This window comes from Bubalus bubalis, chromosome 10 (assembly GCF_019923935.1).
Source record: "Bubalus bubalis isolate 160015118507 breed Murrah chromosome 10, NDDB_SH_1, whole genome shotgun sequence".
Taxonomy (NCBI): Eukaryota; Metazoa; Chordata; class Mammalia; order Artiodactyla; family Bovidae; genus Bubalus; species Bubalus bubalis.
In genome coordinates this window covers 78,589,816-78,608,302 of record NC_059166.1, presented here as the reverse complement: position 1 = coordinate 78,608,302, position 18,487 = coordinate 78,589,816, and the positions used below count along the sequence as shown (strand labels likewise).

At 42.5% G+C, this 18,487-nt stretch overlaps 1 protein-coding gene across 1 annotated transcript; it reads right to left on the bottom strand.

The window, feature by feature from the left end:
- Positions 1-258: 258 nt before the first annotated feature.
- On the bottom strand, positions 259-11,534 carry HEY2 (hes related family bHLH transcription factor with YRPW motif 2). The gene is made up of 5 exons (XM_006042571.4): positions 11,256-11,534; positions 9,240-9,318; positions 9,022-9,105; positions 6,408-6,489; positions 259-2,374 (listed from the first exon to the last, which is right to left on the bottom strand). The coding sequence occupies exons 1-5, from the start codon at positions 11,336-11,338 to the stop codon at positions 1,689-1,691; spliced, it is 1,014 nt and encodes a 337-aa protein (XP_006042633.1). The 5' UTR covers positions 11,339-11,534; the 3' UTR covers positions 259-1,688.
- Between the last annotated feature and the right edge of the window lie 6,953 nt (positions 11,535-18,487).

Here is an 18,487-nt window from a genome sequence, read left to right as displayed (position 1 = left end):
ATTCTGCTATTTGCTCTTTTCCAAGAACTATGCTAAAAATAAAAGGCAGAGGAAACCAATCACTTCTTGCCTCCAAATGGTGTCATACTCACCTATACTTGATTGATTTACAAACTCAAATACCTGGTATTTTCAAGGCTGTGAATTATACCAAATGACTTCGAAAAAGAAAAGCCAAGGCTTAATTTGTTAGTGAAACAAGGCCTTTCTTGAAATTCCTGTAAACTTTCATTCTGCAAAGCAACTCATCCACATTAAAATGGTCAAAAAGGACTTCATTTAATTAGTGATATGTAGACTTTTGCATAGAAAAAGGTTACAAAGTAATGCATAGAAGACTAGGTACAGTAATTTTTAAAACAAATATTTAAAAGTATAATTTTGCATAATGTTTAACATTCTCATAATGTTTATTGCTTTCTCCACACAGCAGAGAAATGAAGTGCATAATAATACATGCTGTGTCTTTGTCTTTCAAACATAAAATCTCATGTGCTCAATTTCAAAGTATTAAGAGATTATTTTGTCGTTAAACAAAACAAAAACAAAACAAAAACACATTATGTAGCACTAGTCTAGGCATGGACAAAAATAATTTATGTACATCCCATTGAATACATTCATCTTGATTTGGGATCAAATGCAATCACAAGCTTGACAAAGGACATTTAAAAATTGTGGCTTTTATCTTACCATTGTTCTCTCCCTGCCTCATCACTTCCAGAAATGCAACTTCTCTCCAAAAGGTGACAATAGATTTTACATGTTATTGGGATGAAATCAAGAAGATAAATATGTAAAAATTGTCCAAATGATACAGAATAAATTAAACTTTTACAACTGGAGAGTTTTCAAGTTGGCATGAGTCAGATGCCTCTGGTGGGCACATAGTAAGCAACTGCTTCTAGGTGCACTCTATAAATGCATGGTTTATATAAAGAAGCACCACGTTTTGAGCCATGAAAGAAAATGCCTGGGGGTTTGCAGGCAGGGCAGAAATGCTTGTTAATCTGAGCACTGATGTAATAATTGCTTACACAAATGCATTGCTAAATGTCACCACTTGGCAAGTCTGTACAAAGAAAGCAAACTAAGATAAAACTAGGACTTTCAACTTGAAAATTATTTTCAGCAATCCTTTTGGCCAATAAAAACCTGCTGGTTTCAACACAGTGCTCTTCTCTTGTATTGTACTAAAGTATCTGCAGCCTAATGCAGGACTTCTGTCCCTTATCCTTTCTTAACCCAACCTCTACACTCTTCTTTATTTGTGCAATGTTGTATGTTCAAAAGAAAACTTTACTAGCTCAGGCACTTATGAAACACAAATATTTTTTTCCATCTAGTTTCAAGAGAATTGAGTCAGGTCATTTTTCTTCCCCAATTCAGACATCCTGATGCACTGCTGGATAGTATGGTCCATATATTTTCCAGGAAACTTCTAAATGGAAACAAGTGTGAAGTTTTCAAAAGTTGCTGATGTCAAGTTACAAACTGCCTTAAACCAAAACAGAGGAAAAAAAAGATACCACCACATTTCCACTTGTGAGATTTGTGTCTCAAACAGCTTTACTGTTCCTTTGTGGGTCTGCAGACATCTCTATGGCTACTTCCAGGGTTGCAGAGGTTTTAAGCTGACTCGGAAATGAAGGACATTCAGTTGCTACTGCGAGGAGTTCCATGAAAACTTAAAAAGCTCCTACTTCTGTGCCCCAGGGTCGATAAGGTTTACTGTTTGTTCCACTGCCTGTCTGCTGAGGGCTGGACGTGGCTGATACCGACAAGGGCGGGCTGATGGCTGTTGCAGCTGCCACGGCGGCAGCTGCGTTTGGGGGGAGCATGGGGAATGCCCCAGCAAAGGACAGAGGGAAGCTGTGTGCAGCTGCGGTGGCCGCTGCCGCAGCCGCGTGGACAGTGGCAGAGAGGGACAGCAGAGAGGTGGAGAGAGGCGGCACACAGGGGGCGACGCTGCCCGTCGAGGGCATCCGCAGGGCGGAATCCGCGTGGGCAAACGTGGCGGTGAGGAGGGCGGAGCCGTGGGCAGGAGGCACTTCCGAAGTGGTGGAAAGGCGACAGGGCGTGGACTCCGAGGCGTGGAGTCCGTTGGGTTGGAGCAGGGCTGCCGGGAGGTGGTGGAAGGCTGCCGCCCAGTGGTGCGGATGCAGGGGGTGATGGTGGTGGGCCAGGGAGGAGGTCATGGCCGCCGCCTCCCGCTGCGAGGCGCACGAGCTGAGATGCGAGACCAGGCGCACGCGCAGCGGGTCGGAGGAGTCCAGGCCTTCCACGGAGCTCAGGTACCTCGCCACTTCTGTTAAGCACTCCCGGAATCCAATGCTCATGAAGTCCATGGCAAGGGCGTGTGCATCAAAGTAGCCTAAAAGGGGGTTCGAGCACAGTGCGGGCCAAAAGAGACAGCGAGGGAGAGAGAATGATAACCGTTATGAAAAGTAACCACCGACTACGTTCCACGCTCTCCTTCAGAGATTTAATTTAAGTACAACTAGCGATCCTTTCTGAAGATGCTGCCAGCTATTTATGGCCGTAATTTTTGCAGACGTTAAGAAAGTGTACTTTACAATTCACATGTGTGACAATTCTGGTAGTGCTATACACTACAGCTGTTCTTGCAACCAAATATTACAGTGGGGGGAAAAAATTAAGAACATCTGTGTTTCAAACACTTCCAGAAAAAAAAAAAAATGGTGTCTCTTTTGTATGGTGGGACAGTGAAATTCTCTAGTAAACTTTTGCACGGGTATTACAGAGGACCAGTCTCTCTGTCTCTGTCACATGAGTTAGAGATTAAAGGGTTTATCGGAAACATCCTCACTCCCTTGGCATTTGTAGCAGAGATGTGAAAAGCATACAACCAGATTGAGGACTTTGTTAGAAATGTGCTAGAACTGCTTAATAAAGTCATACATGCTTCGTGACTCGTGGTGGTTTTTTTTTTTAATTGACAAAATGAAAACGCCATTCTTTGTATGAAAAAAATTTAAAGAAAGAAAAATGATTTTTAAAAATGTGGTTACTAATTTGAAGATCGGATTTTTCTATCAGATAATATGAGGCTCTTTGGCTGCCATGAGGTTACTATAACTCTTAGCTTTCCTGAAGTTCAAATATAAATTTATTTCATTGGTTGTCTTAGTTTAAGTTTTTTCTGGCATTTATTCAAGAAAATAAATGTATGTTAATTATGTCCTTGTGTATGCATGTACTCCTACACATAAGGTTATTATCATAAAAATGGCTCAAGTCCATCACATTTATGAGAATCTCTTTTTATCCAAAGATAATACATTAGAATAGAAAATAATAATATCTGACTAGTATCAGTGCCAATTTAGGGTACTGATAATAATCAGAGATTTGGGGAAATGTCACCACTTGGAATTAGTGACCTCTAGTATGTACAAACACATCCTTCTCCGATTTTTTTTCTCATCTGCAAGTTTTTTTAAAAACAATTTTCAAATTAAAATTTAGACTACTCACTTTGGGGATGTGTGTATATATAAATGACAAATATCACATTCAAACAAGGTTATTTTCATCTAAGGCATTTACTGTATTATCTTTTTTGTTTTTGTAGATCAAAGTATTACCTGTTTCATTTATCATCTATTAACATTTAAACTTATTCTATAGTTTGACTTTGGAAAAATAGTTGTCACAGTATTCAAAGTTCAAGAGCTAGAATTCCAAGAGAAACTTGGACGTCCCAAAAAAGAAATTTGGGGGAAAATATATACATTAAGATAGTAACAGCACAAAGCTGACATAAGAGAATATCATGAAATGTGGAAGATAAGCAACAAAAATCGTTATCATCCCAGGCCTTCAGCACAGTTAGCAATAAAGCCCTTGACATTTAGGAGGTAAAGTTCTTTCTGAAGAAGATGCCTCCAAAGAAAGATTTCACATTAAGTGTCCTTAGGGTTCTCTGTAAGGCTTTGCAGACTTCTGACTTCCATGAGAGAATGGAGGTTATCATCAGAGTAGACAGAGCCCAGAAACCCAGAGGGATCTAGAAATTTAGGTTACTCTAAATCTTCTCTAGAAATTACTGCCTTAGCAAAACAGACTAAAGAATAGATCAAAAGAATTGAACCCCAAGAGCTTCCAAGAATTTTCATGACTAGGCACAAAGTAATTGAAATTGGTGATTTGCTGGCTATATATTGTTCAACATGGCTGAGTTCTCTGTTGTATCTTAAGGCATATAAATTATATAATTCCTATTCTACCGCTGAATGCAGAGGGAAACCACGATGAGCAGCTGTTTCCTGTGACTGGATCTTGGGCCAATAATAATAGCAGAGGGGTCCACGCCACTTTCCATCACTGCTCTAAGGGCTTTAAGTGACTAAACTCACAACAACATTGTGAAGTAAACACTCTCTCTGTCCTCATTTTATAGATGAAGAAACTGGGCTTCAGAGAAGGTTAGTAACTTATCCAGGGTCACAGAGCTTAAAAAAAAAAGAAAAAAAAAATAGGAGAGCCAGGATTTGAAACCAGGCAACCTAACCGCAGAGTCTCTGCCCTTCGCCAGTACATTCTGAGGCCCCATAGTTGCTGTGAGTCTAACAACTTGCGCCCACACCACCAGCCCCTCCTCCCCTCCTCCCCCCAAGGCCCACACATTCTCTGGTGAGGTGACCTCTCTAATGACCGGGCAGTCAGGCGACTTGTGTGGAACTTGCTCGCAAATGTCTGTTCACAGACTATTTTGGGACGGATTTTAGGACTGTTCAGGTAGCCGAGAATAGCAACCAAGATGGAACTTCGTTTTTATACTAAGGCATAAGAACAATATTACTCTTTAGAAGTATAGCTCATGCCAACTATTTGAAACACTGATCAAAATCCTTAGCTTTACAGCTAACAGTGCCAAGAGAGGTAAAGCAATCAAACAGCTTTCCCCTGCAGCATCTCTAACTCTGTCAGTCTCCTAATATCTTGAGGTAGCTCATGTAGAGACAGAATCATGGGGCTGCGGGGACCCTTGAGAATTCAGTGCTGCTGGTACAGGCCTCCCCATGTAGCTCAGCACCTCTGTCTCGGTTTAAAGGTAGAGGCAGTGGCTAAGCTGGGCAGGATCACTGGCATCTACAATTTCATCCAGTTCTCTATTATGTAAGAATATTTGCATGCTTTGCAGAGGGTTACATTTTAATGAGAAGAAATCATAATTCCATACCCTTTCAGTATGTTTATTCATGCAGGACGGTTCCTTGACCAGGGACAACGGAGGGTAAGTCACACTAGGCTGAGGGCATCCCTTTACCATGATTACCCTCCACCTGACACAGGTAGAAAGATGGTGATGCTCAGAGCTGATGTTCTACAGGTTCTCAGCTGGAGTTAAATATTGAAATACTTGGGCACCAATTGGTAAACAGCTATTTCTCTCCAGTGCCCTGCTTCTGCCCTGATCTAGGGAAAACTCTGGTGCTCTGCACTAAAAGGCTAATGCTGAACAGAGAGAAGCCTCTAGGGTGTAGCTGCAGGGCTTCGTCTTTATGGTACCCTCTCCTCAGCCAGTTATCAAATATATGGACTAGCACCCTTGGGTAAGACGAATACCGAAGGCCTTCTTGAAGGTTAAGAAGATACAATGGGCAAAATGAAGTCTGAGTGATATGTGAGAAGTACGATAATGAAATCTGAATGAATCAGCGTTCAGGATCTCAAGTCCATTTATACCATGAAGTGAGGGTCTGTCCCCGAGACCCCTGGACTATTCTTCCCTAAATCACTATCTGGTACAGAACACATCTCTCCATGGCACTGGGCCAGGGCACCTGCTCCTGTTTGCTCTCTGAGGGAATGACTGTTCCATCAGTGGTTTCCAGGACAGAGATTCACTACCTGCACTTCAAATGCTCTGTGTGGTCTAAATCCAAGACCAATCAGACTCTGAAAACAACAATGAAAATTCACTTCTTTTGGAATAGCTGCATGATACTGAGTCCTAACCTTGATTTAATGGGTGGAGGGGAGGGCAGTGGGGGAGGGAAAGAAGAAGATAAAAAAGATTGCCTCTAACCTCCTGTTTATGTTTGGATGTTTGTGTGTTTGTTTTGTCTTTGGTACAAATTCCAGCATGCACTTCTGAAAGTCCCAAACAAATCTCTGACCAGGCTGCTGTGAATGAAGCCTTACTCCCACAGTACTATGAAAGCAAACACAAGCCCAGGGTCAAGTGCTGCTTTTGTTCCAGAAGTTCTTTCCCACGAGTTCAATCCTGCCATTAGCATTGATTTCCACGGCTTTAATCTGGGACCTCCTATCTCAGCTTGTTAAAGAGCTGTTCAACTATGACTTCCTTACAATCTTAAGGAGAAAAAAATGAAAAGAGAAAGGCAGAAAGGAGGGGAGGAATGAAGTCACCGACTTACCTTTACCCCCAGTTGCCTGCAGCATCTTTAAGTGATCTACTGTCATTTGAAGTATTTCAGCTTTTTCTAACTTTGCAGATCCCTGAATAAACAAATAATGAAGTCTCATAAATCCTATGGAAACAAATTTGGAACAATTTATCCTGAATGTTCATTTTCCCTCCCACTAAGAAATTCTCAGTTTAATTTTTTCACAGAAAAAAAAAATCTGAACTCCTTCCAAATTTCACATGAAGACACTAATTATGTCACACCTAGTGACAGATATTTGCCATTTTAACTCTTAAAGAATATAAGGCATAAGTAATTTTTAATCATAAAAACAATTACACTAAGATCACTCCACCCAAACTATTCCAACTGCAAAATTCTCAAACTTTGCATCAATCTCTGCCCTGGTTAATAATACACTTTATTAGACGATATATAATAGTCTTCCCTGGTGGCTCAGACGGTAAAGAATCCACCTGCAATGTGGGAGACCCGGGTTCGATTCCTGGGTGGGGAAGATCCCCTGGAGGAGGGCATGGGACCCACTCCAGTATTTTTCCCTGGAGAATTCCATGGACAGAGGAGCCTGGCGAGCTACAGTTGATGGGGTCACAGAGTTGGACACGACTGAGCAACTAACACGATAAGGCAACTGACACTTAAAAGTCTGGATCAGTTGAATCCAACTCTGGAGGAAAAGGAGATAGGATCTCAGCAAATTATTGTCAAAAGCATATTTTTCAAAACTAGAATTCTAAGATGCCTTTAAGGTAATTCTTACTACACTACTTCTGTAAGAAGTACCAAAAGTGCAAAAGGGAGACTTTCAAAGTTTTTTTCCCCAATAACTACCAGCAGGTGTCACTGTAAATTCCAAGATCATAAACAAGAAGGCATAATCTACCTCTTTATCTAGTAAGCATCAAAAATGCTTAAGGATATCTGAACGCTTTAACATGGCTCTTAATAAAACTGTCTTGGAAATATACTTTATGCCCAGTCCCCCATTTTCAGGCACCTCTGGAAACCAACTGGAATATGCCACTTCAAGCTGTCTCAGAGGGCCGTGGGTGGCTTCTAATTTCTTGGAAGAGCGAAATAATTAAATCAGTATGTTTTCTTGAAAAGGAAACTGAAGTTTATTTCAGGTTCCTATGCTTTACTTGTTTTGTGAAAATTGTCAGCACCCAGTACATGGTGAGAGTGCCAGAGTTATTTAAACTGCTCAAAAGAACACTCTTCTAATCATATTGTGCCACAGCCAGCTCACCAGGGTTGGTCGCCAAGCTCAGCAAATGGGAAAGCCTGTGTTTACGGTAACTAACTGCCAAACTACTGAGGTCTGCTTTTAAGGTTTGTTTTAAGTCGACAGTTAAGGGGAAAAAAAAAAAATCTAACAACCCTCCCTCCTTCCCCAAAAATCACCGAACTGTTCCTCATAACTGTAGACATTTCAGTACTGAAAGTAAAAAATGTCATTGATTACTGATATTTCAGCATGTTGTGGGAAATGCTACTAATCAAAACTACAACTTGCCCATTATATTTAGCTTATCAGTTTTAGCATACAGAGTGGGTGTCTTTTTTCTTTTAAAAATGTATAATCAATAACATATGACACCTTGTACTTCTGTTCATGTTCAATTTTTCCATGAAGATGAACAGGAGTTTCAGTGAAAGTGACTAATAACAAAACTGCAGTTTCTGGATAATTTCCAAGGACTTTGTGGGGCTTGCTTTATAATGTTTGTGGTTCAAGAAACAACAAAGTGGAATAAACAAACAATGGATGTCTTATATCCTGTTTGAAGTTAATTGAAAATATAACATCTTCAACAAGGGTATGATGCCATGCTGTTTGAAAGATGCTGTTAGAACTCTGACCGTCAACCATGGAGGCCGAGGGAAAACCACAACTTTTCCAAAATGACAGAGGAAGATTTAAACATTTGGCTTCCTACTTTATCAAGTGTGCAAAAATATTTTTTCCTTTTTCTTTTTTTTGTAAACAAACACTTGAATTCTGAAAAGGGGAATTTATGGCTAGTTTGATTTTTACCAAACTTTCACAAATATGCCTCAAAATAAACATGATTCTATTAACCCAGGGATTAAAAATGAAACCAAGTGGTTTGGTAAATAAATTTTGTTAGTACTATTATTTAGGAAATAGAATAAGAGATGTTACTTCCTTGGCTTTGGCTGGTTTTTGTTTGTTTGTTTGTTTTAAATAAAAAGCTTACTTAAAAGAATAGTTAAAAATAGTTTGAGACAAAAAATGAAACTTCACGTAGATATCTTTTTTTTTTTTTAAGAAGACTACTACATACAGCTCGGTTTTAAACCACTACTGGTATTCATAGAAAGAACAGAGAAAGCATGAACATGTTACCCTGAAGGGGAAAATAAGCTAGAGAATGGAAATGTTTTTAAACTTCATGATGGATTATGTTTTTAATAGTTTTGCCACAACAAAGCATTTTATTGAAATAGCTGCTGTGTGCCAGATCAGGGCACATACACCATTATTTTAATGAGCTTTAACAAGAACCCACATTCCCAGATGAGAGAATTAGATTTTTTGAGCTCTTTGGTGGGATGGTCAGGGGTGGGGGCAGCTTACTTGTTTTTCAAAAGCGGTTGGCACCAGTCGTCTCAACTCAGATAAACTGTTATTTATCCGATCTCGACGCCTTTTCTCTATTATCTATCCCCAAAAAAGCAAAAGAACAACAAAAATGTATGAATACACAGATGATAAAATGATTCATAATGGAAAAATACAACCGCTACACGTTAGGCAGGATTACAGGAAACAAAAAGAAAAAAAGAATCACATACCCCTCTCCTTTTTTTTCTTGCCATAATCTGAGATGTTGTTGTTGGCGAATTCGACCTAATCACAGAGCTAGTACTTTGCCTATGAGATAAGAAGAGTTTGTCAGGTGCTGTATGAACATAACAGTTGTTTCTTCTGGGTGCTTGAAGGCACCCACGAAATAATTCAGAGAAAGAGCATAGTTTAGATCAGTGTTATTTTATTCTTAATTCTTATTCTTAACAAACTTTGCTTTCAGCCCTTTCATATCTTTTCAGGAAAGAATCATGCCATTTTTTTCTTTTAATGAGTAATCCAGATGCCAAATCTACTGGCAGAAAACATCTCTAAACTTTTATTGGTCTCCCAATGAAATACTTATGGGCAGTAAGGGTGAGAAGTTAGATATTAGTACTTCCTAGTTCCACTCATAAATGTTTCTTAAAAGTCAGCTAATCTCTAATAGCATCCCTCCTTCTCCCTGAGGACAGACCCACTAAACAAAGCAATGCTATTGTAAAATAAAGGCCATGTTTAGCAGTATTATCAAACAGATATACAGTCACTGTATGTCAAACTGCCGTCCCTAGATGCAGTCTTTAAGATAAACACAAGTTATCTATTTCAAAACTCCAATTAGTCATACAGAAAGAAAAAAAAGACAAATTCAATGCTTTCTGTGTCAATTTTCCAAAAGAATGACCCCAAATTAAATATGCCACTAACAGAAAAATTAAAATTAGATCAACTATTAGGTAAATATTTTACTTTGAAAATAAAACTCTAGGTGACTATCTCTCAGCCTTCAATCTAAGCTTAAAACTCTGAGTTGTAACCCATCTTGAGTTTGCTAATAAAAAAATATTTTGTATCAAAAGTTCAATCAAATCACTGCACTGTCACATAATTTTTTATGATACATTCTAGTTGGTATCTGTTTCTCTTCATAATTCATGGATACTCTTTTTCATGTTCTCAAATTCTCCAGGTTCCTGTTATTTGTTCTTTCATTTTAGAAATGTTGTGCACACCAGGTTCTTATTACCTCACCTTCTCACTTCTGGATCTTATTTCTGAATTAACTGTTCCCCTCATTCCCACCCCTTCTCAACTGGTTTCACCTTTCACACATCTTTTGTTTTTCAGATCTCATTTTTTTAAAGATGACACAACACTTTAATAATTATAAGATACTTTGGAAACAATATTTCAAGTAAATATCGTTGCTTCTGCTGATTCCAGGCTAGCTAAGGTCTGTACATTTTAGACTAATATTGAAAGAAAACCAGTTTTCCAAAGGCAGAAAGAATTTTACTCTTGAGTGACAGCTGCAGATAAATAATTAAGGTGCTTCTGGGGATGCCAATTAGAAGCAATTATCATTTGACCCGCCTTGGCACTAAAACGCCTCCATAACCTCCCTCTGTCACTGCAGAGTGGAGGGCTGGCTTCTGTGATCACGACCCTGATCTTTTCCAGACTTAGGAACAAGCAGTAAGAGAGAGGACGCCAGAAAGACTTGTCACTCACACCTCCGTCAACCAAATTACACTCGACCAACCTGGAAATCTCAAACTACTTAGCCTTGTCATCGCAAACTGCTTTAATTTCTCCAAAAAGCAAGTCATCTTTTAGCATCTTTAAAAATTAAAACAATCTCCCCCCCGCCTTCGCCTGGCCCATTTTGAAAGTGCTCCCCAACACAATTTCGGTGGCGGGTGCGTCGCGGGGTCGCCCGGACGTGCCAGTCCGCGTGTCCAACGCTGACAGCCAGGGGACCCTCCTTCGCCAGCCCCTGCACACTTTCAGCCGCGTCCCCCGTCTTCTCGCCCCACCCCTCGAGTGCAAACCCACACGCCTCGCCCCACCCCAACACGCGCTCCGCGAGCGCCCACCACTCAAATGTATTCCAGGCAAAACTTTCCCCCGCTCGGTTAGAAGGCGGCGGCGAAGAACCTCGGGATGTCCAACGAGCCGTTGGTACACAAAGCTCCCCGATGCCTCGGGCTCCGGACAGCTCCCGCCGAGCCCGCGCTCACCCCGAGTAATTGTTCTCGCTCCCCACGTCGATGGTCTCGTCCATGTCGCTCTCAGAGGTCGTCTCCTCGCAAGGGCGCTTCATCGCGGAGAAGACCGCGCGGGGCGCAGCCGGGCCGGAGCCACGGACGCCGAGCGGGACGCAGCGCCCTCCCTGCCTTCCTCCTCCCGCCCGCCCTCCCTGGGCCCCGGCAGGCGCGGCTCCGGCGGCGGCGCGGTCAACTCCTCGCGGCTCTTTCCCACGCCGCAGCCCAGCTCGGCCGCAAGAGCCGGCGCCGGCCACGCCTCCCTCCCCGCGCGGGCGGGGCCCCCTCGCCCGCCACCCGCGCGCAGGCCCCCGCCCGCTCCGCCGGGCACCGCCTCCCCGGGGGCTAGCGTGGCCTGGGATTGGCTGAGGCGGGGGGGCGGGGCCGCGCTGGCCAATGCGGGCCGCGGAGCTCGGGCTTGAGGCGTGGGAACGCGGCCGCGCCTCGGCGGCCCTGGAGCTGAGCGCGGGTGGGGAGGCGCCGCGGTGAGAGGGAGCGCGAAGTTGCTAACCCTAGATAGGGAGGCGCGCGGACGTGGGCACGGGCGCCGGCGCGGGCGCGGCGGGGGCGGGCCGGAGAGGGGCGGGCTCTGGACCTCGGGTTTTGGCGCTCCTCCGCACCCCGCCGTCTGCCCGTGAAGTTTCAGCCCTGTGTTTAAAGAATAACCCCAAGCGCGTGGCTGAGTGTGAGCGAACGTGTGTGACGTCGGGAGGCGCCGTGGCTTAACCGAACCGCCCCACTCGACTGTCCCTTGTCTGGACCAAAACTGCTGACTGATTGACCCTGGCGGTCATATTTGCCCTCTGGGGTTTTTGGAAACCCTAAATCAAAGTTGCTTTTCTCCCTGGCAACTCGCACGGCTGCTTCCGCGGCCTCTGGGCCGAGAACAGATAAGGACGCGAGTTTCCCCGACCAGGTACTTAAAACCGCTGGCGGTCGGAGGGTCTGAGAGACAGGCCACCAAACGATTTTCGATTTGCTCTGAATCAGTTCTTTCCATTTGGCCACCCGGGCTGTAGGCTGTAGATAATAGATCCCGCTGAGTAGACCTTGGGTCGGAGTTGTGTCTACTCTAGTGACAGGAAGGACAAATCAATGGTGCGGGTATTTTAGGACACAAGTTTAGTAGTTTTTTCAAGTTCGAGTTTTTCGGGCTTGGATGATCCAGATAATTGCAATTCTCCACAGTCTCTGGTTTGGGTAGTCACAGCGGTAGAGCTAATTAGAATCCCTACGTGAAAGAAAAGAACAAAAATCGGGCTTGGAAACTTGTTTTCTAAAAGACGAAATTCGTGTCCAGTTTTTTGTGCATTGGACAGCGTGGGTGTATACCATTTAAAATGTGCCCTCAAAACACGTTTTCAAGCTGCTCTTTCTCTCCATGATCTGAAGTAGTATCTTTGGAACCGGCGGCTACGCGGATATGTCTGCGAGGGCAGCTGGAGTCGGTTTGCCCGCCTGGGGGCCGCGGTACCGGGAGGCGGGCGCCGGGTCGGTCCGGGTCAAGCCGAGACTGCAGTCATCGCGTCCCGGCAGCTCTGTGCTAAGTGCGGAAAAGCCTCTGAGAAAGAGGCGTCAATCAATCGCCAGAAGCCTGCGCCACGGACGGATTCTTATTTTTCTGGGGATCTGCTTAGGGTGTCCCTCTCACACTGCATTCTTTCTCTTCACACAAGACCGGCGCGGGGCGGGGAGGAGAAAAGGAAGGGACGCGACTTGAGAAGGCCGAGCCCTGGCGGGAGCTGGGCAGGCGGGGAGCGAGAAGGACCTGCAGTCCGCAGGTTAAGCCCGCGTTAAACCACAAAACCCCTTCCCCACAAGCCCTCGTCTCTTTTGTGCGGTCTCCACCGCGGCGCCTGCAATAACCGTGTGAACAGAAACCCGAAACGTTCCATCCTGACTTCTGAAACTTAACACCCGGCAAAGCACAGTCTCGGGGCGGTTGCGCGGGGGGAGCAGGCCGGGCGGGGCCTGATGGGGCTGGACCGGGTCAGCTCGGGGCCGCGGAGGACGGTGACCCCCCAGCTCGGCTGTAGGCTTCTGTTCTGTGCGGGTCTCTCGGCCGAGCTGGAGCTAGGCTGCCCGAGCCCGCTGCAGGGAGCCGAGCGGACTCGCGTACCTGCGGCTCGGACCTCCCCCGACGCCACTCGGCTCCCGATCCTCTAAGCCCCTCTAGGATGAGCGGGTGTGCGCAGGTGGCCAATCGCTCCTCCCCGGCGGGTGTGCCCGAGTCCAGTCTGTACAGGCCACCGGGGGACACATCGCCTCTGACCTGCGATCTCAGCCTTCACAACCTTCAGCGAAGGCTGCGCATTTTTCTGAAAGTGAATGCCTACAGGTGCCATTAACCTTGGCCACGCGATCAAATTAGCGGGCGCTTCCAAACGCCCGGGGTGCAAAATCGTCATTGAAAAAAAAAAGTTCTTTCTCACTATACGGCTGCATTTAATTATAATAATTGCGAAAAATTGCAAAGAGGGAAATGACTGGCTTGCAATAAAGTTGCAACTGGTTAAAGTTTTCCCGTATTTGTCTTTGAAGACTTAACCACTTTACCCATGTTATAAAGAAAACTATGGCAAGGACGTTCGAAATGTACACGCGGATTTAATGTCACTTAGAAATACTTTTAAAACCAAAGAGAGTCGTGTTTTAAAAGCATTTGGAACAGTGTCTGGTATATGGTACGCGCTGTATACGTCTGTTAAATAAACATGAATGCTTAAGGCAAAAGACCTCGGCGTTTTGCACATGATCAAATTAATAATATGCTCACTTATCTGCAACATACTTAATCGTAATTAGGCAGCACGAGATTTTTCAATTAGGTCTTTTATTCCCCTTAAGTATCCTATTTGCCTATCCCCTGGTTAGGCGCCCTAACACTGAAAGAGCTTCTCGGGTCAGCGGAAGAGACAGAGGAGATGCCTTAAAACACTTAAAAACGCTGGTGAATTGTTGCGAGTCGGGAGGTGGTGGGGAGCGGGCCGAGGTGTAGGGGTGGCGTCTTCCGAGAGAAAGAAAAAAGAATGAGAAAACCGCGGGATTTCAAGCCTCATCGCTCCTCAGCGACATCCTTTTCAGCGAAAGTTGGTTGAAGGCTTTTAGTTAAGAACCCCGGCAGAAGAAAAGATGTCCGCGCGCAGAGCAAACCGCAGTTCGTTCCCTTTCAAAGATTTGTACAATGAGATAATTAGACCGAAAGATGTGAGGAACTTCCCTACAAAAGAAATGCCATTAGGAAAGAAAGGCCAGAAAGACAAATCTGAACGAAACGGAGGAGGGGAGACAGCTGCCTTCTCGAAATTGGTCCTCTCGTCTCTTTTTGTCTTTCTGTGATTTAGCTCACTTAATGACATGAGTGAGATGTCCAATGCCGACATCTGGAAACATCAGACTCAGTGGTACCCATCCTCCCCAAGTCTTCCCTCAACCATTTAATATAAAGTTGCAGTTTTTGCACCTATATACGCCTGGCCACCTTGACCGTGTTATTTCTTGTCCCACAAAATTTGAGTCGTTGCATAAATTAATGAAGTGATTACTTTGCAGCATTCTAAATTCTTCTTGCAGCATTTTTTGGAAGGGATCTGGGATCTTTTTTTATTCTTGGTCTGCTTTTTTCCTCTTTAGAGCCCTCAGATTTTTCAAGATCAGTGATCATACTTCCTTATTTATTGCTTCTCTGAATCCTTTGAGATGCTGCTTACAGTTACTTAAAAAGTGTCAGCCACTCCAGTGTTTGGGTTCACTAGAAAGTCACTAAGGCATGACACACTTTAAAAAATGTTTTAGTTTAACTTCTTAGTGAAATACAAGCAACTCTGTCATTTAAAGACCCTTGTGTTAGTCTGAGAAGGCTAAGTGTACATAGTTCAAATTGAGAAATCTAGTATTTTGCCTTTTTGGAAATATAGTTATTTACACAGCTTTCTCTTGCAAATGGAAGACAAGCAGGTCATCTAGATGTGCCTGCTAGTGTATTTGCAATTGTTGGAGCAGGTGACCCACATCTCCAGGCAGCCTTGCTGGGCTGGCTTCTCTGACTACAAGGTTATTGTGAACTGGCAACACTTTATAGTGTGTGAGAATGCTGCACCCTGAGAGTGAAGGCCAAGGGCAAGATCCTTGTAAATTTCAATAGCTTTTCCAACATCAGGCCAGCAGCAGGCAGGCCACCCTAGGGTCAGTGTGCGACTGTTATGTATTTGCAAGCCGGTAGAGCAAAACAAAGCTGGAAGCAAGGGCAAATTTAGGCCCACCAACCTTGAAGTCATCTCTGAAAGGGAACTGCTTTACCAGTTAACAATGGTACTTGCCTGGTTAGCCACACAAAGTGCATTGTATTCCTTGGTGTGACCCAGTAGGTACTGCTTATTTGTTACATCAGAAGCTTTAAGGTAGGGAGTCTTAAGACCCAAAACCCCCTTTCTTGGGAGTTAGAATGTTTAAGTTGATCTGTTATTAAGGGGCAATTTATTTAAAAACTTTTATTTCATGAGTGATATTATTAGTACTTAGCACATGTCCAAGTATAAAGGCTGGTTTTATTCCAGGACCCTTGAAAAGAGGGTTGTATAATTAAGTAATCAGTTTTCCATATCCCTGAAAGCAACAATCAAAAGATAATGATACTGACTATATTAACTTCCTCTTTGTGAGGGCTAACTTGAGGTTGGCAGGCTTTTCTTGTAAGAAAATTCTTTAAAATTTTCATTTTATTGACGTTGGTTTGACTGATATATTTTTCCTCTCTCTTATGAATACAGTAAAAATATTCACTCCTCTCATGGACATCATTTTTTAACCAACTGCATCTCCATCCTCTAGACTAGAACAGTGCCTGACACCTAATGGATATACAATAAATGGTTTGGAATGAATTTCTAATTGAAATGAATGAATTCTTTGCTTATATATATATATATATATATATATAGTCTATTAGATACATCAGAATAATAAAATGGAAATAAACAACTGTGAAGTGAAAAATCATGAAAAAAAAATGATGAGAATATATTTAAATATGAGCAGGAAAACATTTATTATGATGGGCCATTAGTTCACCCCTGAGCTTCCTGGCAGCCAAGTCAGAAAGGGAAACGTAGTGAGTTTTCTAATTCTTATAATCAGAGAAGAGAAAGCATATTATGTGTCTAAGAAAACTATATCCAACTGCTAAATTCTAAAACAACTACATGATTGCCTTGTTCTCAGGTTTTAAGATTTAATTTTGTTGAGAACAATTAGTTTCTTTATCTAAAATTCTTCCCCCAGTATCTACATTAATTATTACATGAACATTCATATGATGTATAAATGAAGATAATAATTTATCTCCTACTAGCTGAATAAGTCATTTTCTATGCTCTCAAGGTTAATAAAGTCACATTAATAGGACAAGTGCCTCACAAAGTTAAGAAAATGTGGATTCTCCATAGGAAAATTTCTTTCAGTTTTAGAAAAAATTAAATCAAAGATTCCTGGATCTGGTTGGTTGGCATTACTTGATAAAAGTGAAAGAGATTCTACAGATTTCTGAAATAGCAAGTCCTATGGAAAACTTTAGGACTAAAAGCATTTCCCACTAGAATGCAGACCACGTATATTTTTCTTCACACTTTTATTAGAATACTTTAATTAGATGTGCACACATTTAGGCCCTTATCTGTTTATTTTTAAATTGATAGAGAATTTATGGGGGAAAACCCTCATAGATTGAAATAAGAAGTTGCTAATTTTAGATTTATTATGGAAAAATACAGGCTATTTTTGGACCTTCATGCTTTGTAAGCCTATTGAAGTAGTACTTAACAAGAAACATAGAAAATAGCAAGTTTTGGCGTCTTTTGGTTGAGGGGACAACACCAAAGTTTTTTCTTCTTTTTCTGACTTTGCTAAGTCACGTCAGTCGTGTCCGACTCTGTGCAACCCCACAGACGGCAGCCCACCAGGCTCCCCTGTCCCTGGGATTCTCCAGGCAAGAACACTGGAGTGGGTTGCCATTTCCTTCTCCAGTGCATGAAAGTGAAAAGTGAAAGTGAAGTCGCTCAGTTGTGTTCGATTCTTAGTGACCCCATGGACTGCAGCCTACCAGGCTCCTCCATCTATGGGATTTTCCAGGCAAGAGTACTGGAGGCAGGTGCCATTGCTTTCTCCGTTTCTGACTTTAGCCTTTAAAATAATTTAATAATGCTATAATGTATTGGTAACATATGACTAAAATTTTTTAGAAGTAGATTTTGGTTTTAAGTAATAGCTCATTCTATTCCCAGGAAATGAATAAAGAAAATGACAGTTCTGTGAGCAACTGCAGTATTCATCAGGGCAATGCAATCTGTTTGGAAGTAAAAGCCATGGTGCTTAGTAGAGAGCAACCTTGCTCAACTGCAGCGTGAAGAAGGACTGTGTACCCTGCCTTGAATATGTAAGACAAGTGCACAGAATGTACATTTCCATAGCACTTTTAATCGGAGAATCCTAGGGCTTTATTGAATCATGAATCTAAACTCACAGCACTGCAACACTTGTCAAGGCCGGCTATCAGGATTTCACTAGAATAAGAGTCTCAATAGGAACATACATAGAGTCTGAAAATAGTTATGGATAGAAAACAGAAAACCAACGCAAAGGATGTATGTGGGAGTATATCTATCTATCTATCTACATACAAATGGATAGATAGAAGTATCTCTATATTATACAGAGATTCTTCTAAGTATCTCTGAATTACACATTCTTCTAAGTATCTCTGTATTACACATTCTTCTAAGTATCTCTATATTATGCAGAGATTCTTCTATCTACCCATTTGTATATAAATAGACAGATACATATACTCCTACATACTTTGTTTATATTGATTTTCTGTTTTCTATCCATAACTTGGTCTTCTATTTGTAAAATAGATAGCTGGTGAGACTGTGGTATAAAACAGGGAGCTCAGTTTAGTGCTTTGCAGTGATCTAGAGGGGTGGGATGAGGGATAGGGTAGGAGGGAGTTTCAAGAGGGAGGGGATATGTGTATACTTACAACTGATTCATTTCATTGTACAGCAGAAATGAACACAACATTGTAGACCAATTATACTCCAGTAAATATTGTCTCTCTATATATATAGATATAAAAGGCACAAAATAAACTTTTTTTTTAATTGACATGATTTCATTGTTAATGTATAAATGTCTAGGGTAATAATCCGGCA